This window comes from Pezoporus occidentalis, unplaced genomic scaffold (genome assembly GCF_034315485.1).
Source record: "Pezoporus occidentalis ecotype Australia unplaced genomic scaffold, CSIRO_AGI_Poc_V1 ctg135, whole genome shotgun sequence".
Lineage (NCBI taxonomy): Eukaryota > Metazoa > Chordata > Aves > Psittaciformes > Psittacidae > Pezoporus > Pezoporus occidentalis.
The window spans coordinates 2,829,488-2,853,418 of record NW_026913157.1 but is presented as its reverse complement, the minus strand read 5'-3'; the positions used below and the strand labels follow the sequence as shown (position 1 = coordinate 2,853,418).

Genomic DNA, 23,931 nt, shown 5'->3' with positions numbered 1-23,931 from the left:
ACATTCAGGCATGATATGTCTTTTCTTTAAGATTGTTAGTGAAAAATGGGCTTTAATTAATAGAGTCAGATGTCTGCTATGTAAATGAAGGTAGACTGAGAACCGATGCTTAGACATGCATGTTTGATTTTTGGAAGATGTAGTGCTCTACCTGTTGTGGCTTCTTTTCAAATGGTACATTTGTGTTTGAATATAGTTTCACACACTTAGTTTTTCAGTGGAAAAATTTGAAAGTTAGATTATGAAAAGTGCGTTGAATTTTGATAGTAATCAAAAAGAAAAAAATGTTGTATTTCAGAGACTTTTCTTTAACAGATACTTCCAGAGTTCAAACCAATTATGTGTGGCTTTCATTGTTTCCAGACAAACAGTAGTAATCATTCGTCTGTTGCTTAGCCGTCGGTATTTGACTTTTGATTTTGTTTTGTTTTTACTTACTGGGCATTTTGGTGGATGAATGGTAGTTGTATTAAAACCTAAAGTGGAGAAGCCTATTTTCTGAATTGAAATTCATCCAGAACTGTAAGTGCACCATTGAAAAATGTGACCTGAACCTGTCCTTGCATGGAACAGGTCAGTGACAATGTCTAGTAGCTCTGTCTTCTACTAGATCTTCAGTTTGGTGAATATGGACTTTGGGTCTGGTGCTGAGTTTTCCCTTGTTTCTGCTTTTGGAGAACAGTTCACAGTGTTTGTATTGCACCATTCAGTGTTTCAAATGAATAGAAATTTTGCTACAAGGTGGAAACTATATACTTCTGCTGCAACCTCTTGTCATCATCATTTACTGTTATTACATTGGTCACCTCTTTGATTTCTTTAGAAGATGTTGTCCAAAAGAGATCGGGTTCAGTATCTTAGAAAGGAGCCAAGGAATTATTTTGCATTGTTCTTGGAATCCCGCATGTGGTAATACTAGTTTTATACTCGCTCATTCCTTTAGGGGAGAAAGAGGTGGTGACTTACTATACTGGGGCAGTATTATGGCTCTGGAGCAATAACTGATTTTTTGTTTGTTTGTTTTTCTTCCCCCTTCCTCTCTCATTACATTATTTTTTTGTTTTCTGCTGCTGCCAAGGGGTTATTGCATGATGCTCCTGCTCGTTTATAAAGTGAGACCCTAGTAATCATCAGTGGTTTGGGCATGGTTTTAATCTCTGTATAACTAATTGATGTTGGTATTCAGTGGGCTTCAGTGTTGGTATTCTGGGAACCAGATCAGAGATGCTGAGATCAAAGGGTGATTTTTGTCTTTCTGTGTCCTTGTCTGAAAGGAACAGGTTTTAAGTTTCAATTCTTGCTTTATTCTCTTCTGTTTTCTTCCTTCAGTCTTGATGGGCTTTGTATGTTGCATGTATGCACATGTTGCTACTTAAAGTGAAAGCATCTTTCATACCAGACCTGCCTCTTAAGAGATAGACTTTGCTTATCATGGGCTTCAAAAAGCTGGTCTCAATATCAGTACATGCTTCTTATAAGTAATGTAAAAATCTGTAGATCAGCATTTTAATTTTCATATAATTGTATCAAACTTTGTTTAGTGGTTCAGCAGTTTGATTTATTCTTGTAGTTCTGCTTTCTTATTTTTATTGTTGAGAATTCCTTCCAGGTTGCATGTGTTCAATGCATCTTGCATTAAACAATCTTGAAAAACCTGTGAGGAATTTTAATAGTAAATCTTGGAGATGTTATTTTTTCTCGTCATCTTCCTGTATAGTATTGTACTGTAATCTTCAAAAGAGCTAATATTAGTACACTGATTCAGTTAGTAATTCATGTTAAACTGCTCTTTAGTTATACTGTAATGCAACAGGGCTACTGATTTGACTCCAATCTTATACTGGATACATAGATAAAAGATACTTAAAAACAAACCCCAAACCAACCAAAACCACCACAACAACAAACCCCGTCATACAGTTTGGATAGCACACTGGGATGATAGTCATTGCTCTGACAGGTACTGAGTACAAGTGATGCAGCATTATGTGCATTATGTGAAAGTAAGGGATTTGTGGATGTTTACAGGAAACTTCCATTATAATTTTTTTAAAAAATGTGATTGTGAAGAGACCCTTCTAGAATTAAGAAAAATAATTAATATTTCAGATCCTATAGGGAAAAGTTTGAGGAAGAATTGGTGCAAAAATAGTAATTACATGCAACACACTGCTCTTAACAAAGTAATCTTTGTTAAGTAACCTTCAGGCCATCACTCTACAGATGTAGAAACAATGAGAGAAATTAAACAAGGACCAGGTATAGAGATGAGTGATGGATTTCTATGTAGTTGTTTGTACAAATCAGAATGAAATGCTTTACTAAAAAGTCATTTTCTTTATTGACTGGCTAAATCCTCCATGGATTTTACTTTTCAGCCTTTAGATGAATCAATGAGAAATACTTCTCGTACCAAAAGAATGAGCTGATTTTATTTTTTTCTTTTTTTTTTTACTGATTATGAGAATGCAGGTTTATTGCCAACACTGACAGAGTTGCTATTCTGATAACTGGTAGTTTATGTACAAGTGGGTGCAATTTAACTATGGCCGTGGTCTTACCTGACCAAAAGCTGATTCACAACTGTCATCTTAGCTAGCATTCAGCATGCATTTAGTAATAGTAGGCTGCTTTTTTGGCAGTTGGCATGTAAAGTGAACTCATGTCTAAAAGTTTGTATGGATTAGTTCTTAGAAAGCAGACTTCCTATTTAGGTAAGTTGTGTGTGATTATGGTAGAGCTTCAACTAGTAAAAAAAATAAACTAGGAGAAGACTAAGATTTAGGAGCCATGCTCATCATCTGAGCATTACTTAAAGCCTCCTGAATGTGCTGAAACAGTCTAGGGTGGAAATGAAGGGACTCCTTTGTGTACATGTTTTTTTGTAGGTGGAGTTTAAAATAAATACTGTTCCTTAAACCTGTACTGGGCTTAGGTGCTTTTTATCTGCAGCTAAAAAGAGCTTTTGCAATATATTAATCCTCCAAGTCTTCAGAGACCCAGAATTCAAGGCTTATTGTTGCTGGGGAAGAAGGGTAGCTTGTGCTTAAAACAGTAATAAGGAAGTGAAGGGGAGTGAATGGATAGCTTAATTCCAAAGGTATTAGCAACATTTCTCTTGTATCAGGACAGCAGGCTTCATTGTTACTTACATTTTAGGGATTAGGTTGTTTGTTGGTTTGTTTTTGTTTTTTTTTTCCCAAGTTGCATGCTTGAACGAAGAAGTATTCTGTTTCCTATGGGTTCCTTTTGAAGTCTGACCCTTCATAGTCTGAAAGGGATATCCCACGTCTGTGTGCCAGCTCCAGGCATAGCACCTTGTGACTAAGCAAGAGAAAGAGAATGCGGTAGAGGATAAATGCCCACTCATTGGTATTTGAAGTCATCTGGCAATATAGATGTTATTATATGCTCTTGCCATGCACTTGTAACAGAGTATCTATTTTATTTGCTTTATTCCTAAATTTATCTCCCACCTGGGAATGTCACTTATGTGGGGAAAGCGTCTGTGGAACTGAGTGTAGTAAATTAGTGGTTACTGTTTCTTCTGTTTACTTCCATGCTTGAAGTAAGAGACTAAGTGGCACCATCTTCAAGCTGTATTTTTGGGAACAGGTATTACATATTTCACTGTGTTCCACAGAGCATTCAGGTGGTGACCAGTGCTTGTATCGGCACACTTGGGATACAAGTGATAATGGCAAAGCCATGCTAGGGTGTTTCTCCTCACTCTTGTGCCAAAGATTAATTACCTGGTCATCAGGTCAGACTCTGTGTTCCAGGCTTACAGTATCTAAACTTTTTTTCCAAAGTCTGAGAGATAGATTTTTTGTTTTCCATTGGGAACAGAGTTTATTGGTAGTTCAGGTTAGAATTGCAACAGCAATCCTGAAAATGCCATTTTGCGAGTGATGTTTTTCCTTCCATAGGGGAGATATATATATATATATAATTATTTTTTCATTTTAGCTTTCATTCTCCTCCTCTTTCCCTCTCCCCCCCCCCCCATTTGTGTGACATCTAAATATACTTTCCTATTTTAATTTTGGTTTTAGCAATGGATTTCTTTTTTTTTTTCCTACGTTGTTTTGCATATGCCTTTTTAGACTGATCCTTGAATGCTTACTCTAGGAGATACAGAAATGAAATGGAAATCAGTGCCTTTCTGTTTGGTGTCCTGTTTAAATCTGTGTACAGTCTGTGAAAGACAAAGACAGTCCCATATTCCTTTCAACATAGCAGGTAGTACCGAAAGAAATAGCACGGACAAAGAAGAAAACAACAGTTATATGGAAAGTGTAGTATACCTCTTTTTTTTTTAACCAGTCTGTCTCTGATTTCTTTTATTTTTTTTTGTTTGTTTTTTGTTTTGTTTTTTTTTTATATACAAAACTATGGTTTTGCACTGTAGTAAGCATAGCAGGTGCTCTACCAAGGAGATGCTACTGTACTGGATACAGTCATAAATGTTCATCCCCTTTAGGAGTGGGGAGGTAGTGTTATTTATCATATATCTGTCACTTATTATCATATGTTATTGAATATTATAGACTATATTGCAACATAATTTAATATACATGAGTTAAAATATCTCTGCCATTTCAAATGTTGATATCTAGAAATGTATTTACCTTATGCTTGTAAGGTAAAGTGCTGATTCTGTAAAGAACCAACATGTCCTTTGGGAAACAACATTTTGCCTTTGTCTTCAGCTATGAAATTCCCCATTGTCACAGGGAGATAACCGAAGAAGAATGCAGGGAACATAAAGTGCCATTCTTCACTATTTGATGGAACCTCTGTTCCATTCAGCTGTGGGATTTTTTTCCCCCATATATATGTGTGTGCATGTATACATATACATATATATGCATATTCTTCTTGTCATCTTTCAGTCTGCTGTAGAGCTAATAACTGACCCCAGACTTCTACTTAGTAACTATTTGCAAAAGTTCCGTTTTGCTTCTATCTCCTAATTATGATTCTAAATGCCAATCCTATCCCATACCTAGTTTCCAGCTTTCTTGGATCCTACTTCTCATCTCTGATCACTGAAAGAGGCTATTATAGCATATGCTGAGAACCAGAGCGTATACTGAGAACTGTATCTTAATGACCTTCACTCTGCAGCTGACTTTTCTGATGGAGCTCTCAATTTGCATGGTATTTTGTGTGATCTTCCTTACTAGACTAAGCAAGACTGCTTGATGGCTACTCAAAGTTAAAAGAAATTGCTTTATTGTCTGAATTTATTTCTGCATTCTTCTTCAGTCATTCTAGGAAATAGGTTCCTCCTTTTTATCATCTAGACTACTATATTTTAATGTTACTATTGACATACCAAGAGTAAGAGGAAACCCCTGGGTGAGAAAGAATAATAGACACTTCTAGGTTAGGATGGGAGTCCAACTCCCCCCAAGAGCTGTGAGCTCACAGGGAGGAGGGAAGAATGCAGCAGCTCTGAGGAAAGAGGCTGTGTTTCTGTTCAGAGAAGAAAGGAAGGTGGGAATGAGAGACTAGTGGGATAAGATGAGGGTAGCGGATGCACTAACACTGAGGTCTGCTTTAATCTTATTCCACTTTAAGAGAGACTATTGGAGTATTTGGTAACATTTTACTAGCTGTGTGATAAATGTAGGTATTTCAATATACAATGTGGAGTTTTATATTATCTCAGTATTGTCCTATTTCAATGAGAAACAAACTACAAGATTCTAGCTTAGTGAACTTTCGTCTAATTATACTGGGCCTGTTACATTGGAGGTGAAGAGAGCAAAACCATATTTCTATTTTGAGCAATGAGCTTATAGGTTTACCCTTGGCTGCACACTTTATCCTGTACAGTTGAATGTTTTGTTCTGTTCTCATTGGTTTCTGAAATGCAGACAGAATCAAAAATATTCATGATTATGTACTTCCTCAGGCAAGTTACGGTAGTTTCAATTTCATACACAGGGAATAAGAATTCTGCCCCCTTATTTTCTACCTTGGTTTGCTGTACTACTTTTCAAAATCTGTATGTTCAAAAAACTTACTCTTCCACAATTTCTGTTTTATTTAGCTGCAGTCTTTTACCTTTCTTGTGATTAGAAGTTGCTTCTGTTGCTGGGTATTTTGATTTATTTTTTTTTTTTCTTCTTTCCTTCCTTCCTTCCTACATGGTTTGTTCATTTCAAGTACAACCTTTTAAACACTGTCCCTCACAAGAAACTATAGATCTTTGCCTACTATACATCTACTGATAATCTAAAGTATGTACTATCTTGAGACATTCCTTCCAAAGAGTAAACTTAGACTTGTTTCAAGGGCAGGTCTGGGAACTGATAAATCTAATATTTGCACGGTCTGGTTGCCCTGGCAAAGACTATCTAGAAGGTACTTCTTGTATTTGTCTTTTACTTAATGGCATGGGTCTAGATGTGAAGGTGGCTAGAATTCAGTATTAAAATTCTGGGAGGTTCTTTTCTTTTATGTTCTCTGGGCTCTTGGTTATTGTCTCTGTGGAAGGTGTATACTGTGATGGTTGGTATTTTTTCTTTTCAACTTCACTTTGGATGGATACAATGTGTTTTGTATGCCAGAATATAATACCTTTTTCTCCCTGAACTGGCAGGAGACTCTGTATTACAGAAATAGAAAAGAATGACAGCATGGTATGTCTACACTGTGTGCATTTTTCAATCCTCTAAAACGCTAGTCTTGGAGAGACAGGAAACTTCTTGCCACTGAAATGATATTCTGTAACTTGTATTTGTCTTCTGAATTACAGGAGCCACCCCAGTAGTCTTTGTACTGTGTGCAAGAATGCTCAGTCCCTTTCCAGGATATGTAATTTGGAAGGATTACAAGAGAGATGCAAAACAATGTTTCATATTCCCCAAGATCTATTTTTCTGGCAATAGATTTTATATTTGTACCAGGCCCTGCAGTACATATTACTGTTCAGATTTAGGATGTCAAATATTTCCTAGATCTGATCCACATTTTTGTTTTGTTTTTATTTTTAATTTACTGGTGTGACTGTACTTTGAAGTCACTATAACTTAATATACTGCTACAAATCTATCGCAATGAAGTTGCACTGTATAGTTCTTCTTTTTCCTATATTAGTATAAATGCTATTTTATCTTAAAGTGTGTTGTATGCAGGCGTAGTCTATGTAATGTCAGTATTACATGCAGCTAGAGTGTTTATCACTCTACCCTAGGAAAGCTGCAGTTTATTTCCATGACTACATGAAAGATCTGAATGAGATCCATAATGCCCCACTTCAGTTCCCACGCTGGAAGGTGCTCACCTGTCCCAGTGAGACTTGTTACTGAAAGCATGGTTATGCAAACTTAAGAGTTTTGGTACTGATGCTTCTGTCTCATAAAGTAGAAGGGAAAAAAGGAGCACTTTGTGGTCTGAGCTTGGTAAGGAACAGTTCAAATATGCAGTTTAGAATATTCCCTGTATGAGTTTACTTTAAATCTGTTTCTACAATCAGTAGCTCCAGGAGGTTGTTACCTTGCATAAACCAGAGGTTTTTTCTATTTTGCATATAAAAAATAGTTATCTGTCAAATTCACTGTCTCCTGCCAGTTACTATAGATGATGTACTTAATTATGGTTGCAAATGATCATCTCTGTGGCTTGCTGTACCAGAGCTATTCCTTCTCTTGCTGATTATCGTATGTCACACTTGTACTGTAGTATGCACCTGATGACTACAATGGCCTTATTCAGCTGAGCGATCAAGCAAGGAGTGTGTTACAAGCACCGAAAGAGTGGGTCTGTTTGTAATTCTTTGTAACTTCTGAAGAAGGTAAGATCATCCAGCAAAAGCTGCTTCTCCAGTGTTGAATGGGAAGGGAAAGAAGGGCTTAGTGGTAAAGTTCTTGTTTATGACTTATTCCCCTTCTTAGCTTGCATTGGGATTCTTGCTTTAATCTTTCTGCTTTTGTCCTGTCAAAAAAATCAACTAACCTAAGGAAATAGGCCAATTGTGATCTGTAGGTGATGGGATAGTAGTGGTGGAGGTAGTGTGATCGCCTTGTTCTGCGTAGATGATGTGTTTAAATTTACGGAAGGATTTATTAGTCCTTGATCTGTATGTGAATCTTTCTGTACAATATTTTTAGCGTAGCAGATGCTGACTTTTTTTTTTTTTCTGGATAGGGCTACAAAGCACGCACAAGTATGCATGTGAAAAGCCCTCAAACCGCTGACTTTCTTTCCTGTATCATACAGCCTCTGTTTCTTGGTCTCTCTGATACAATGTAAACTGTTACATTCTTTTCTTTTGGGAGAAGCTTCTTTGGTGTAGTGGCTTTCTAATGCAACTGACTAAATTTGCTAATGGAAGTTTCCCTGCTTTTTTGGTACTAATGCATAATTAAAAAAAAAAATAGTATGAAAATTCTCAAAAGAGAATCTGGAGTTTATGATGTGTCAGTACTATTCTACTCAAAATGGTACTGACCAGTTACTACTTATGTTTTTAAGGAAAAAAAAAAAAAATCCAAAACCAAACTCCCCCCCCCCCCCCGAAAAAAACCAAACATCAAATACCAACAAGAACAAGACAAAACAACAACAAAAAAAAACACACAAAACTTTGAGTACAAAAAAATGACAATTAGATATTGGGCCTTGATAGAGTTATCTTCATATACTCACCATCACTTCTGCTTTTTTCAAATGAGTTGTTCTCTCATGGTACTATTAGATGTGTTAGGGAGAAGATACTGAGGCTGCATAAACTGGTGACATACAGAACACCCATTATCACTCTGAGATTTTCTATGTTTATGTGACCTTGGGCAATCTGTTTGGCACTCTTGTTTTACTCAGAGCAACTGGAAAATAAATCGGTAGCATAGCAGGTTGTACACTGCATGAGATGAAAACAATCTTTGACTAGAAAACAATTCATGGAGTAGTTCATCCTGAATTCTAAGCAGTCCTCAGTAGTATCACACAGGGCTTTATTTTACTTTAAGTATGTTGCTTGCAGAACATGTAGGCTTCTCTCCTAACTTTCTATGGAACTCTTATGATGTGAATTTCCAAATCCTGATATTGGTTTTACACCAATGTTCATATTTGAACTACTTTTTAAAGCTCTCCTCTGTGCCTACAGGTCCAAATGTGCTCCATATTTGTTTTCAGCTGACTCTAAACTGCAATATTTAACTTATGTCCAGGACTGATGGTAAATGACTCAATATGGATTAACAGCAAAGAGCTGGTTGAAAGCAGACCATATTTTAGCTCGGATTTATGGCTCAACCCAAACTGTGTGCAACTTTCTTACTGAGCACAGTGTTATCCTGAAATAAACCAAGATTAATTCCAAACCTGAACTAGGCTTCAGGCATGGTGTGTTTTACATCTGAATTTCTTTCTGCATGCTATTTCCTGATTAACTTTGGTTCTGTGAGAAGAAATTATAGGAAATCTGTACTGTCTTATACCTGCTTTTAGTTTCTGAAGTGGACTGTTGCTTATATCTTAAGAATACTTCTAATGCCTGACAAGTGTTTGGGTGGCATGTACTTGCTTTATTTTCTTATCTTTGGATGTAAAGCTGCTCAGAAAGTGCTATGGGGGGTAATAACTAAGAAGTCTGATATTTCTTTGCAGTATACCTGGCATGCATATATTCTATAAAAAGTTTAACCCTTAAATTTTTTAACCTTTTATAAACTCATGAAGACATATGTCACATGAACTTAACTTGGTTTGGGTTATTACGCATAAAACTGTTTGTTTTTTCAGTATGTGTTTTGTTTGGTGCTGATTTCTCCAGCAAACTAACCTTGTATTCTGAACTTCTGATCCTTCAACCTTTGGGTTTGAAACTTCAGAGATCTATTTCTATCCAAATAGGGTTTCCAAACTTAACTTGGAAGGAGTTCCAGCATGTTATAAGAAATAGCTGCCTACACTGGTGCCATAGGGTAGATGGATGTCTTCTTTAAACTCAAAATTTTGGAACTGTCTTTTAAGAATTCATGAGGGCAAATGCACTTCAAAGTAAATCAACTCCAAATACTAAATAATCTCTTGCTATCCTGCTTTTTTCCTAGTCTTGTTAAAATTACAGCAAAGACCTATTTAATTCAGTTGGTCTGCACCAAAATTTACTTTGTTTTGTGGAACAATTACTCTTGTACTCTATACCTGTGTTAAGTTACATAATCATAGAATAGAATCATAGAATAGTTAGGGTTGGAAAGGACCTTAAGATCATCTAGTTCCAACCCCCTTGCACAAGTCCAGGTAGATGACATCAGCTGCTCTACCCCTGTCCATCAGTTCCGTAGCCCCATCATAGAAGGCCACCAAATTGGGCAGGCAGGATTTCCCCTTAGTGAAGCCATGCTGGCTGTCACCAAGCACCTTGTTGTTTTCCATGTGCCTTAGCATGCCTTCCAGGAGAATCTGCTCCAAGGTTTTGCCAGGCACAGAGGTGAGACTGACTGGTCTGTAATTCCCCGGGTCATCCATTTTCCCCTTCTTGAAAATGGGGGTTATATTTCCCTTTTTCCAGTCATCGGGAACTTCACCTGACTGCCATGATTTCTCAAATATGATGGCCAGCGGCTTAGCAGCTTCATTTGCCAGCTCTTTCAGGACCCGTGGATGGATCTCATCAGGACCCATAGACTTGTGCATGTTCAGGTTTTTAAGATGGTCTCGAACCAGATCCTCTCCTACAGTGGGCCTGAGGTCTTCATTCTCACAGTCCCTGCATCTGCATTCCAATACTTGGGTGGTTTGGTCAGAGCCTTTGCCAGTGAAGACTGAGGCAAAGAAGTCATTCAGAACCTCAGCCTTCTCCAAATCCAGGGTAGCCAGTTCTCCCAAGAGCTTCCTGAGGGGGCCTGTGTTTTCCCTAGTCTGTTTTTTATTTGCTATGTACCTGTAGAATCCCTTCCTGTTATCCTTAACATCCCTAGCCAAGTTTAATTCTAACTGGGCCTTAGCTTTCCTAACCTGGTCCCTAGCTTCCCGGACAACATCCCTGTACTCTTCCCAGGCCGCCTGTCCTTGCTTCCACTTTTTATAAGCCTCTTTTTTCATTTCTTTCTCCATTTACTCTTTATTAACATGAAGTCCTTATTTTCTTATCAACCATTAATCTGAATTATTTTTCTAGCAAAATCTTTGCATGGAATTAAGTCTACAACATTGTGGTCAGCACAGCAGCAGAGTAAGAGCTGTTGCTGTTTGCCAAACTGAAAGTGGAATTCTTTGGTCCCTTCTTCCCATTCTCACATCCGCAATCTTTATGCAATAGACACAGCAGTGGAGTGAACCAGATGCACAGCATTAACAACTGCATTTCCAGGTGTGGTCTCTGGTCTTAATAGGTTTTATTCTTTTGTGTTCTTGTACCACTGCAGCTCCACCCAGATTCCATCCTCATGCTTCACGACTTTAGTGGCCAGCCCAGAGCAGAGGCACTCGTGAATTTTCCAAGCCTGGATCTAGCTACGAAAGCAGTAGCTGAGAAGAAAGGACAGCTTCTGGGAAGCCACTATGTAGAACTGTTTCTGGTCTAATTAAACACTTTTTTGGGGATATAAAAAGAATGTCACGCTAAACACTGTGCCTTTTGCAAAATAAGTTTTCCCTAGCCACCCAGGCAGCACCAAATATGCCTTTTCAGCATAACAGAGTGGGGTTTGTCCTGTGTTTAATTTGAAAAATGGCTTATCCTATGCCAAAGATAAAAGTGAAACAAAAAATCATGCAGTTAATTTACTTAAATTCTTATGTGCTTATGTGAAAATAAGTAAACCCATTCTTGGCATCTAGTTAATTCTGAAGACAATCTAATAGCACTTCAGCTACTGTAGCTGTGAGAGAAACCTGTTTGGTAACATTTGAAGTGGAAAGCGAAGCTTGAGTCGTTCAGATACTTCTGTGTGTAGTTTTTGAGCTTAAACTTGATAAAGTGTCTGGGTTTTGTAGAGTTTAAATGTCTCTAGAAAGTTTTTTTGGAGTGCACAGCTTTCCCAGTTTGAAGCCTAGATCATACTGATTTGTTATTGACTGAAAAATACCAGGATGCTGGACCCCAAATGCAATTGTGCTTTCTTATGTTTCAATTAGATATTGTTTTGCAAAAGCCATATTTGTCTTGCCAATGTACTGCTGCCAATGTGTTAAGCAAGAAAATAAACTCACTAAAAGCAGGAAAGTCCTTCCTGCTCACCCACAAATCCCTGCCCCAGCCCCAGAATTTTTATTTCTGCAGGACAAAAATGGCACATAAACCTGAGTACTAATAAGTTATATTTTTTATTTAAGCATAACAGCTTTCAGATACTGTATTAAATATTTTGCTGTAGTTTATGTGCATGCAATTTGTTTACATCTTTGCCTACTTTATTTGTATATTATGAAACAACAAGACGTGTTGAAATCTACATCCTGTAGTGCATGCTTCCTTCTTTCTCTCTGTGTGTGTACGTACATTAGATAGAAGTACTTTTTTGTCATGTAGCATGTGTTTAAAAAAAGACATCTGCTGTAGAAGCACTAAATGACTTCAGTTTTACTGTGCCTTACTTCAAAAACCATTCCAAGTGCAATACCAGCAAAAAGCAAAATGTAATGAAACGTGTTGTGACATGTTCATGGATGTCTGAATTGATCTTTCTGTTAGTGTACGAGTTGCACTTAATGGAATGATGTATGCTTCTTTATATTACAACAAATAAAAGAGATTCTTATGATGTATACTGGCTTATGTTTTGCTTTAATATATTTTAATGCAGTATCATTGTCTGATAAATAAACTTTTACTAATTTTTCTCCTAGATTGTGGTAAGCATATGTACATTATGAGAGTGGGTTATGATTTTTTTTTTTTTTTTTACACATGCTGGTAAGCCAGAAAAAGGCATGATACATATTTCTCTTGTAGGGGAGCACTTTTTAGGCAATGTGATGTAACAACTGATCTACTAAAAGCACTTAGTCTTTTTACAGCTCTTGCATTGTTTATACGTGCTCCGCTCCTCCCTTGGCAGGTTGGGTGAGCTGAACTAGGGCTGGAATGGAGCACCTCCAGTAACACACCAGCCATGTTCACATGTACGCATTCCCCATGCTCTTTGAGCACCTTCATGCACACAGTGGTCATGGGTTAGTTTTTAAGTGCAGTCCCATGCTAACACGATCTGTAATGTATAACCCACTCCACCGTGTGCACTCTGTATCTAGCTGTCCAGTAAGAAAGAGGGCTGGCTGGCATCAACTGCAATTTAAATCCCTGTTTAGCGTGAGATGGTGGAAGCCAGTTATGGAAATTGAACATGGTTGTTTCAGTCTGTGTGTTTGGTACAAAACCTCACATGTTGGACTGGAGTAGCGTGCATATCTTACCAGTTATCTGTAAAATCAATGGCAAGGGAGGTGGTAGCAGTTTGGTTAGATCAGAGACTCTGGGAGGGTGAAGGGGGATGTCTAATCACAGGCCAGATCTGGAGACATGTTCACTCTGAGCTTTCCTGCCTATATTGAAAACTCTGCGGCCTTGCCTAAAAGAAACGTGAAAGAAAATGGTAGTAGAAGACTAAGCAATGCACACTGTTCCAATATTTAAATATATAAATAAAGGTGTCTGCCCCTCCTTGCTCTCCTCATGGGATGTGCCCGTAGCTCGTGCTGCTCTGTCCCCTCAGGGCACCACAGGGCCAAGGCAAAGGAGGCTGTGACTGCTTCCAGGTGTTTTGCCCTTTTCCCTGATGAAAAACAGCCCGTGCCAGAGTGAGCAGATGGCTGAGCCATCCTGCCCATCATGTCAGGGGCTCCTTCCACCATGTCCCAAGACCTAGTATAGAGTCATAGAATGGTTTAGGTATGAAACAACCTTAAAGCTCATCCAGTTCCAGCTCCCTGCCACAGGCAGGGACGCCTTCCACTAGGCCAGGTTGCTCCCAGCACTAAACTGGCCCTGAACACTGCCGGGGATGGGGCAGCCATAGCTTCTCTGGGCAACCTGTGCCAGGGCCTCAGCACTCTCACAGGGAAGAACTTCCTAATGTCTAACCTAAATCTTCCCTCTGTTGGTTTAGACATCTGTGTTTTCCCCATCTATTTGCACAGCTAGGCTGCATGAGCAGTCGGCATTTAAAGTTTTCTTGCACCAGGTTAAGGAGCCAACACCAGGCAATTAAGCCCACCCTTAAGAGAAGTGGTCATGTTGAGGATATTTTCAGTGTCGGAAACTTCAGGCATAGCACGTAACTTCTGGAAATTAAGGTGTGCTTACGTTTATACCTCTGCTGCACTTCTAGAAGTAGTGTCAGGTTGGAGCTGCTTACCTGCAATTTGGCAGTAGTGGCTTTATAGCTGTGAGATCATTTTCAAATCCAAGAGTGCTCCTTTACAAATGGAACATAAACACATCATGCAACTTGGAAGGATGGCTTATGTCACTGGAGAAGGCTGGGGGCTTGAGGTAAGGCCTAAATATTTTTTCTTCTCTTTGTATACATTTACACCTTGTGATTGTTTTTTTAGACTGCGCTGTGTTACAGTATCACAGTATGCTAGAGATTGGAAGGGACCTCAAAAGATCATGTAGTCCAATCCCCCTGCCGGAGCAGGAACACCTAGATAATGTTACACAGGAATGTGTCCAGGCGGGCTTTGAATGTCTCCAGGGAAGGAGACTCCACAACCTCCCTGGGCAGCCTGTTCCAGTGTTCTGTCACCCTCACTGAGAAGAAGTTTCTTCTTTCTGTTGCAGAAGCTTTATCAGAGGTATTGCTGTCTTTACATGTGTGTGATTTGATGGAATAAGAAAAAGAATTACAGAAAGTGTTAAGTTTTAATTGTTTCATCAAAGAAAAAGTGGAGTTTGGAAAATAATTGTGATTTGACTGTTACTGTTGTTAAAGAAAAGGTCCTTATGCTCTGTCATCAGCCACAAAACTTGTTTCTCCAAAAGAAGCTTATTCTGTGCTTACAAAATGCCTTACCTGCACTTCTATTGTAATACTTCTGGTAAGTAATTGAAGAGCAGAATTAACATTGTTTGTACTTTGTCTCCTGGTTTCAAGCTTCTGATAACACTAGTTTAGAGGTGACACATTTACTCATGCATTTCTGCTCCCATTCTCCTGATACTGATAGTTTTGCCTAGAAACTTTTTGTGTGTTGGTCTATTCCATACTGTGCTCCTCCCCAGTTTGGAGAGAAGATAGTTTATTTTTATTACTTTTATTTGGGATGATGTGAGACTGGAGAGTTTGAGATGGCCATTTGCTATTTTAATAGCTGCAGATGTGCTTTCAAATCAGGTGTTTTGTGCTGGAATTTATTCACCTGCAGAGAGCAGACTCCCATTAGGCAGGCTTACAAGTTTTACTTATTTTATGTGAAATAAGATATTTGCAACAAACTTTTAATAGTGAAACTCAGTTCCTGATTTACTAAGAAAAAAAAAAACGCTAATTTTTAAATAAAATTCTTTGAAAACCTTAATTTTTCAAATAGTATTTGTTTCATTTCAGTCAGTTAGAATTAAGCAAAAGGCTTGCTGCTGAGCCAGTTGAATCCTGTTCTGTATTGACCTGTGTTTGACAACATCCCTGGTAATGAGTTTTCAGTCTACCACTTAAAGTATCTTCTAAAAGGTGATTGCATCTAAAGATAACCTGAAATAATTTAAAGCAGAAAACTCTCCTGCTATGTGCGAAGATATGCCTGTAGTCAGCTTTAAATTTTGCCTTGTTATATGTGGGCGTTTTGTTGGTTGTTTTTTTTTTAAAGCAAACCCAAAATAAACCAGAGGCCTGACTTATTTTGTTTTCCTTTTTTTCTTTTAATACAGTCAGGTGAGGGCCACTGTATTATTTAGCTGGATAAGCAGTTGGAAATGCATACATACAAATAAAGATGAGATGTTAATCTAGACTTGCCCGTTGCCAGGTCTTATTTTACTTTATATACTTGGTGATTTTTAAAAAACCCAATTAGCTATTTGATGGTGCTTTCTGTGTGCTTGCTGATAATTAGAAGTATAGTTTAGATAAAATGCCTTTCTTTCTGTAAATATTACTAAAGTACTGTTATAATTTTGTCTATTTGGTGTTAGCTGTTAGCTTTGATAGACTACCTTTTGCAGTGTTTTTTTTTTTTTTGAGTAATCTTTATTTAGTGGCAGGAGTAGGAGGTTTTAGATTTGCCAGGAACATCAGTGGAGTTTTTTGGTATTTACCGCCTACACTAATCTTTGCTACCAGTAGATGTCTCCTTCCGATAACGGTTTCCAAGTACGTGCTTGAGCTAGAAATGCTTAGGGGGGCCTGAGAACTTCGTCGTTAGCATTGCAGTAAAAGCTTCTGCATGCATACAAATAAATGTCTGCAAGTAATCTTGTGTCTGTTAGTCTTAAAATTGGAGGTCATTGTATTTCCCGTAAAACAGCTGATTTTCTTTTTTTTAAATTTTGTTCTTATTTTTCTATTTTAAATGTTCTCTCCAGAGAATGGGGTTCATTGATATTTGATAGGGTTGCTTTGAAATGTACAAATGTATTTCAAATTGTGAAAATTACAGTAGTATCTGACTGCAGTTGGAAAAATAAACTTTTAAAAACTGTTGTACAAAAAGAAAATATTGAATTATCTTACAAATCCAGTAGAAATTGTTGGAGAAACCAAGCATTCTTAAGTGTGATCCAGGTGTGAACACACTATGTTAGAACACAAGAGACTAAGGAACCAAGAAATGAAAGCAGAATGACTCTTTTGTCTTCTGGCTTTAAGAAAAAAAAAAATCTATACCAATAGCATAAAGTTAGGGGTTTACAACTGATTAAAATTTGGTAGCAAAACCCTGTCTGAGCTGGACATATGTTTGATTGTGATGGCTCTCTGCTCCCAGCTGGTGGCTAGATCTGAGAGTGGTGTTCATGCTTTGCTGATTGATTTACTTGCTCTTGGCCTGGTGGTTGGTTCTTGGTTTCCTTGTGCAGTATAATGGCTTCAATATTGGCAGGCTTTCTCTCAAAGAGGTGGTAACTTGTTCAGCTCTTCATTGTGGGGGGTTGTAAACTACAGTTGGCAGAGTTCTTGTTGTTTTGAAACCTGTTTCCAGCCCACTCCAGATCCACAGCAGCTGGATATCATGGCAGGGTGGCCAGACATACAGGGACACCAGCACTTGCCCTTCTCCTGAAGCTGTCTTTGCAGAGCAGACTGAGTATACACCTTGGAGGGGTGAAGCTCAGCATGAGAAGAACTAGACATTTACTTTCCCCCTCCATCTGATGTTCTGAATCATCCTGTGTGTGTTAATTTCCCCTTGTCCTTTGGTTATGCTGAGCACCATGACCCAACAGTCTTCAGAAATTCTCTTTGTAAAGGATCTTATGGCACATTAATCACTCAAGCTAGAGTGTGTACAGGAAAAAATTTCATAAAAATGGGGAGGGGTTTTCAATGCTTAGTATTAGATCTTCTTGTGTTGCTCTAGCACTTGCTACATTTTGGGATTGTCTTGTTTGAGCAAATTCCATTAAATTAGGAATGACTAGGGGGATGGGGAGTTGTATGTCAATAGTTCTGCTATTTAAAAAATTAAACAAACACACACTGTCTCCCACAACCCTTAGCCCTCGAACACGTGAGTTGTCTTTGTAGATTTTTGTTGCTTCGAAGCATTCCGTGTACTGGGTGTCGTGAGGTTTCCCACACAGTTCAAGAATGAGTGAGGTATTTGTAACTCATTTAAAACATGAACATAACAATAGAACTATAAGAAAAAATTATTACCTCTTGAAGTGAGGAGTTTGTGACAGAAGCTTGTGTTTCATTAAAAAAAAATACAGTAAGCTCAGTTTTGAAGTATATTTTAAAGTGAAAGCATATATAAACCCCTAATTTCTGACATTAAAATTTCTAGTTTCAAAATGCTATGGGGTTTTCTGTCTCTTTTTTTTTCATTCTCCTTATTCCTGTAGGTATAATGGGTATCTATTTACTCAGACTTCTGACCCTGCACTAAGAATGTTGAGGTAGCAGCAAGTATAATGGAATGGTGGGAAACAGGACAGGTTAGAGACAAGTTAGCAAGGTTGGACTAGTAGCAATAGAATAGACTTATGAGAATGCAGCCCACCTCGGCCAGAAGCATGGGGACATTCAAGGGGGCCTTTATTGCTTGTAGACCTTTAAGAACATTCCTCCCTTGTAGTTCACATTTTTACTTACTGCTCAGCATGTTGCGCTGGTTTTATTTTGGGAGTGAAGCTTTTAGAATAGACCTGATGAATGTGCAGTTGTTCTGGTTTATATCAAATTCATGTAGTGGTCTCTACTTCTGGCTTGGCTGTGACAGTGTTGTAACTTTTGTAAACTGTTTTGTTGCTGCTCTTTGTTTTTAATATGTTATCAGCAATTAATTTTCTGCTTGCTGAAGTTGGCAAAAAGTTAATGTGCAACTGCTATGTGCATGTAAGTCCTTTTAAAATCACTTAGAATACTTTAAAATTCATGGGAATCTAGCTTTTAAAAAGTATACTCATATGCAAGAAGCTTATAAAATTTCACTCTGGGAGCTTTGAGAAGAGAAATTTTTAAAAGCATGCAAAGGCATGAGAGGTTAAATGGGGAAAAGGCAGTCTGAGTCTCATCTTGAGTGTAACATTTGTTGCTACAACTTAATCCCATAAATTCTTATTTAAGCATGCTCTGAAAATACGGGTCTAGTTCCCCTTGGATTAGGTGTGTCTTTCTTTTGTTTGATGCAATGCAGTCCTTGTGCAATCAGGAATTTTACTATGAAAATCCACACAAACTACATGGAATATTAATGGCAGTAACGAGATCAATTTAAAATGCCCTTGAGAAGGTCAGGACAACTTCTTTTGAAAAGCAATGCAGAAACTCAAAAATGTAATCAATTTTGCTTAATTCTTACTGACACTGAAGTAATCTATGCCTGATGAATAGAACTTGTGAGACTGCTTACAATGCTGTATGCTTCGTATGTGCTATCTACCTCTTAAGTCCTTCTAAAATGGCTTATCAGAAGTCAAGTATATGACATTTCTGATGGGATCTGGACCAAAGGTTAGGTGATGGTCTGCAGGCCATAAGTAGGTACATCCTAAACAAGAGGTAAGAAGTTTGAATTATGTCTATAATTGCTCATGTGAATAATAGACCATTTCTCTTGCTTATGAGGAGGAAAAGGCTTACAAGGATGCCAGTTTCCATGTTTTCAGGGAAATGTGACTTCTTGTCTCAAAATTCAATTTTTTCACTCAGTTAGAAGATATTGGTGACTGAGGGGCAATAGCATATCAATGGTTTTATTACAGTAACCTGATCTTCCTTTGTAAGAAGTAAGGCCCAGAAAATGAAGGATTCTGAACTTTCAGGTTGTGGAGAGTTTTGGAACTGGTTTGGGAAAGAAATTAAATTATAACGCCATGAACCCAGACACTGATAGTGGCATCACAGTCAGTGTGCTACAGCAGGGGGAATTGTGAATGTACTGAAGGCAATATTGAATGTTTGTTAGTTTGAGTTTTTTCCTATTCTGTTCACTGGCACCAGGAGATCATCCAGTACTTTTTGAAATATAACCACTCTGAAGAAATAGCACAGTGGTGTTGTGGTGTAGTAACTCACAACTAAAGAAGGCCTGATGACCTTCCAGCTACAGGGCAAGTTCAATTTTGGGTATTTTGGCTTTCAAAGGATACTTGATAATGACTAGACTGTTCTGGCTAGTGGCATAAGGATTAACATTGCTCTTCTAAGGATTTAGTAGGTGGTATGATTTTCTGGCTTGTTGCAAACAGGAAAAGCAGGCTGGAAATATGCTAAGGAGGCAGTCTGTGGTATTAGCCAATCCTGTGTATAGGATGGGATGAGCTGGATGAAAAGGACATTACTACTGGCAGACTGTTATTGGGGTAATTCCGGACAAGCCAGAAATAGAGCAGTGAAAGTGAGGAGGAAGATCAGTCAAAGCATGTTGCAGATTTAACTAAACCAGCTTTGAGCTGGGTAGCTTTAGAACTGCCATCAAAGCAGCCTCAGCAGCACTGACTATAGTTATGTCAAAAAGCTGGACAAGGAGGGATGAAGGACAGAGGTTGTTCTGTTCCTGTTGCCAGTCTCATGAGTCACAGCTGATGATAAAATGATGGACTCTAGATTTTTTTTTTTTTAAGACATTATGATGAACCAAAGTTGGGGAAAGGTTGCTGAATACAGTTGTAGTGCTTGTTGCATGTCTGTCATTGAGCATAAATGAAGGTTTAGCCTTTACTTATAGAATAGGAAATTGGATTTGAAATCAGAAGGGACAAGGAAGAGCTGCTCTAATGCCATTACCTCAGTTTTCATCCTTATAAAACAAAGCTTATTTAGGCAGAGGGAACATGGCATTTTTATTCATGCCACTGCAGACAGCATTTAACTTTGAGGCATAATTATGGAGCTGGTAATGAAGTAGCACCCTTAGATCTTAAAACCTTTGAATTTGTAATTCTGTCATTTCAAGTCAGAAATTCTTCAGAAAAGCTATTGCTGAATTAGACTGACTTTTGAATTCTGTTTAGCAAGCACGGCACATCTCTTAAATTCTTCTCATTCCTATGTGTTACTGATTTCAGTAATATTCCTTTTCATATCAGGTATAGATATAGCATTTGTGAGGCATACAGGAGAAATCTGTGTTTAACAGACTGTACCACTAAAAATCGAACTCTGCAAACTCTTTGTGCAAGAGGACTTGCATTTTTTCCTGAATGCTCAAAACCACTGCCCTCCCCCCACAAACTGAATGTTTTTCTCCATTGTTCAGTGTACCCAGGAAAAATAAGATTCTGTGGCTTATAATTAATTTTTTTTTTTTTACCCACATAAACCATAGGGTGTTTTTTGTATCTCATTATTGAAAACACTCCATTCTTAGTCCCCCAGATCAACAGTGGAACACTGATATCTAAGTTTTTTCAGTACCTTTCTTAATGCAAGTAACACACAGTGCTTTGCAGATCCATATTCTTTAGATAGCATGGCTACTAATGGTACTACGCAGAATGGTAACTGACATGACAGTCTGCTTCACTGACAGATATAATGTTGAAGTGAACACCAGTTACTCTCCCTTCTCTCTTAAATAGGTTCTGCTGATGTGCTTTAGGAATTGTATAGTAAAGTTTCATGCCTTTCAAGCACCCAGATTTGATACAGTCACAAGATATTTTTTATGAATGACAAATAAATTCTAGGATCTGAATCTCAACCTTGCAACTTTTTCACTAGTGGCAAGGTTTGAAAAATAGGTGACCATGAATACTATGGGGAATAATCCAAATTATTCCCTGTTACCATGGTGGCTTTGCTGTGCTAAGAGGAGTAAAGCATAGTTTGTTTAGTATGGAAATGGAAGTGGCAATTTATACCCCAAATGACATAATAAAATTATTGTGCAAGGAAAGCTTTTCTCCTACCTTTTGATGCTCACGAGTAGCTTCTCAAATTGTTCTTCCAGAATGCCTTGTGGCACAGCCTAGACTGTTTTGAATGCAAGAGTCTTGCTTTTCTCTGGCCTCTTCTTTGTATATTCCCTCTTCAGAACATACCTGTCCTGAGTTCAGCAGTAGCAGTCATTTTTTCTCCTTCTTAGTAGCTGGTGTAGTGCTCTGTTTTTGACTTTCGGCCTGGGAACAGCACTGATAACACCAATGTTTTTAGTTGGTGCTCAGTAATGTTTAGTCTGACCAAGGACTTCCTGAGTCTCATGCTCTGCCAGGGAGGAGGGGAAGCCGGGAGGAAGCAGAGACAGGACACCTGACCCAAACTAGCCAAAGAGGTATTCCATACCACAGCACATCATGCCCAGGATGTAAACTGGGGCAGTTACCCAGAAGGGCTAGTTGACTGCAGGGGTCGAGCTGGGTAGCATTGGTCAGCGGGTGGTGAGCAATTGTATTCTCTTCCCTTGTTATTTCCTTTATCTTTATTATTTTGGTGGTAGCAGCAGTGGTTTCTGGTATACCTTAGTTACTAAACTGTTCTTATCTTAACCTGTGGGAGTTACATTATTTCAATTCTCCTTCCCATACTTCCTGGAGCAGGGGGAAGAAAGGGCCAGCAGTGGTCTGGCCAGACTGTGTGGTTCTGATTGATGGCCTGGGCTTAAACCAGGACAATACCCACTTTATAACCCCTGTGCACCAAGCTTTTTGCATCAAGATACCTGTTGTGTGATTTCTTTGGATCTTTCTCTGAATGGGTTGCAGAAAAAGTCTGGGAGAGCCATCTGCCCAAAGCAGCAGCCATCATTGCCCAGGTCTCCTCTGATATGCCCTAAATTGACTTTCTGAAATATGCTCATCTACTTTTGATTACGTTTGGGTACATTTTAAGCATAATTTTTAATTAGTTTAAAATTACACCTCTCTTTTCCACATAGTATCACAGCAGTGAATAAATTTGTAACTTTTTTACTAAGATTTTTTTCTTTTTTTTAAATATAACCCCCATTGTTCAGACTTCCCTTTAGAAGCTCAAGAAATATTAAAAAAAAAAAGTTTTTTAGGTGAATACAGTAACTGCAGTCCATTTCAGACCAATAGCCCAACCACACATAACCTTTTGACTTGAATGTATTAAAATATTGAAGATAATGCCCTCTTGATGATGCTTCATGATGAGAAAGCATTCCTCCCTTTCAACAAGTGCCTTTGCATTTATTTTGCTGCAGCATCTTATAAAAGATTGCTAATGTGGAGCTTTATAAATAATCCTTTCTGCACTGCTGTAAGAATAGCTTAATGGACATTTCTGGGAGGACATGCTGATGGGAAGATATTTATAGGAAGCATCAAGAGGTGCCTGACAAACTGAGGTGCATGGTTTGGCTTTAAGTGAGGGGTGGGAACAGAGAGGAGTCCTGGTGCTGGTGAACAGTTTGCGCTGTACAGTGTGAGGACACTCTGTGCCTACTGCTCCCAGCCCACCCACCATGTACTGAGAAGAGCTCAGCTCCTCCACTGTTGTAAACATTGCTCCAGCTGCATGAAGCCAGTTGAGTGGCTACAGTAGTTGCTGAAAGGCTAACCAAGGCCACCCTTAATTATGCAGACTTTTCAGTGAAAATAACTTGAAAGTTTCCAAAAGTCAGGAAACAGCAAAGATTTCCTCTTAACCTTGCTATAGCAGAAAATGCTTTTCCTGAAGGGTTTTTCTCTTTTCAGAATGGCTTTTCTTCCTGAAAGCCGTCACTGAATCATCAGTCCTACCTGGCTGTGCCTCTGAATCCAGCCTTTTTTGCCAAGTATCTTCTGTCTTACAAAGGAAGATTCCTCCATGCAAAATTCTCCACTACGTTTTAGGTAAATAAGGCTGTAGAGTTTTGGTTTTGTTATTGTTTCTCAATTTTTTTTTTTTTGAGACATGCACTGTGGTGCATTTGGGAATACCAGGAATCTGTTCTGTAAGATTTAATGGTGTCTTTCACAAATGCACATTCATGTTCCTGTCCTTTAGTCATGCATTTGTTTTGTAGAAACCACCAGATGTGTAACGCTGTCTTTCAGGGAGTACCTTTTGTGGCAAGGAGACTGAAGACTTGTTTGCAATTGTTTAGCATGGCTGGTGTTTGAAGCAATTGTTTCTTGTGGTTTGGATGGTTCTGTACTGTTGTAGGAACAAGAGAGGGACATTGAATTAATTGTTTATATATAAATTATTGATTACTTTTAAATTAATGAAACTCTGAGAAGATAATTGCATGTTAAAAATTTCTAGGGTTCATCAGCCACCATCTGTCACTTAAGTGAATTTGATGTTGGGGCATAAATAAGGCATTATGAACCTGGGTTTCTTTGAGCAAAAGCAGAATTTTGGAGCTGGAAAGGACTGTAAACACAAGATAATAGCAACCAAATGGAGTGAG

The 23,931-nt window shown here is 38.3% G+C and overlaps 1 protein-coding gene across 5 annotated transcripts in view; it reads left to right on the top strand.

The window, feature by feature from the left end:
- Positions 1 to 12,735, top strand: part of ESRP2 (epithelial splicing regulatory protein 2) — a 47,207-nt gene extending 34,472 nt beyond the window's left edge. For 3 of the 5 annotated variants that reach the window (XM_062609151.1, XM_062609153.1, XM_062609148.1), the window contains one exon: positions 11,394 to 12,735. In XM_062609151.1, the coding sequence (XP_062465135.1) occupies positions 11,394 to 11,552 (159 nt within the window). In that variant the 3' untranslated portion in view covers positions 11,553 to 12,735. Of the gene's footprint in view, positions 1 to 823; positions 910 to 7,695; positions 7,808 to 11,393 lie in introns of all 5 variants that reach the window. The other 2 variants (XM_062609149.1, XM_062609150.1) reach the window with 2 other exon arrangements.
- The last annotated feature ends 11,196 nt before the right edge of the window (positions 12,736 to 23,931 follow it).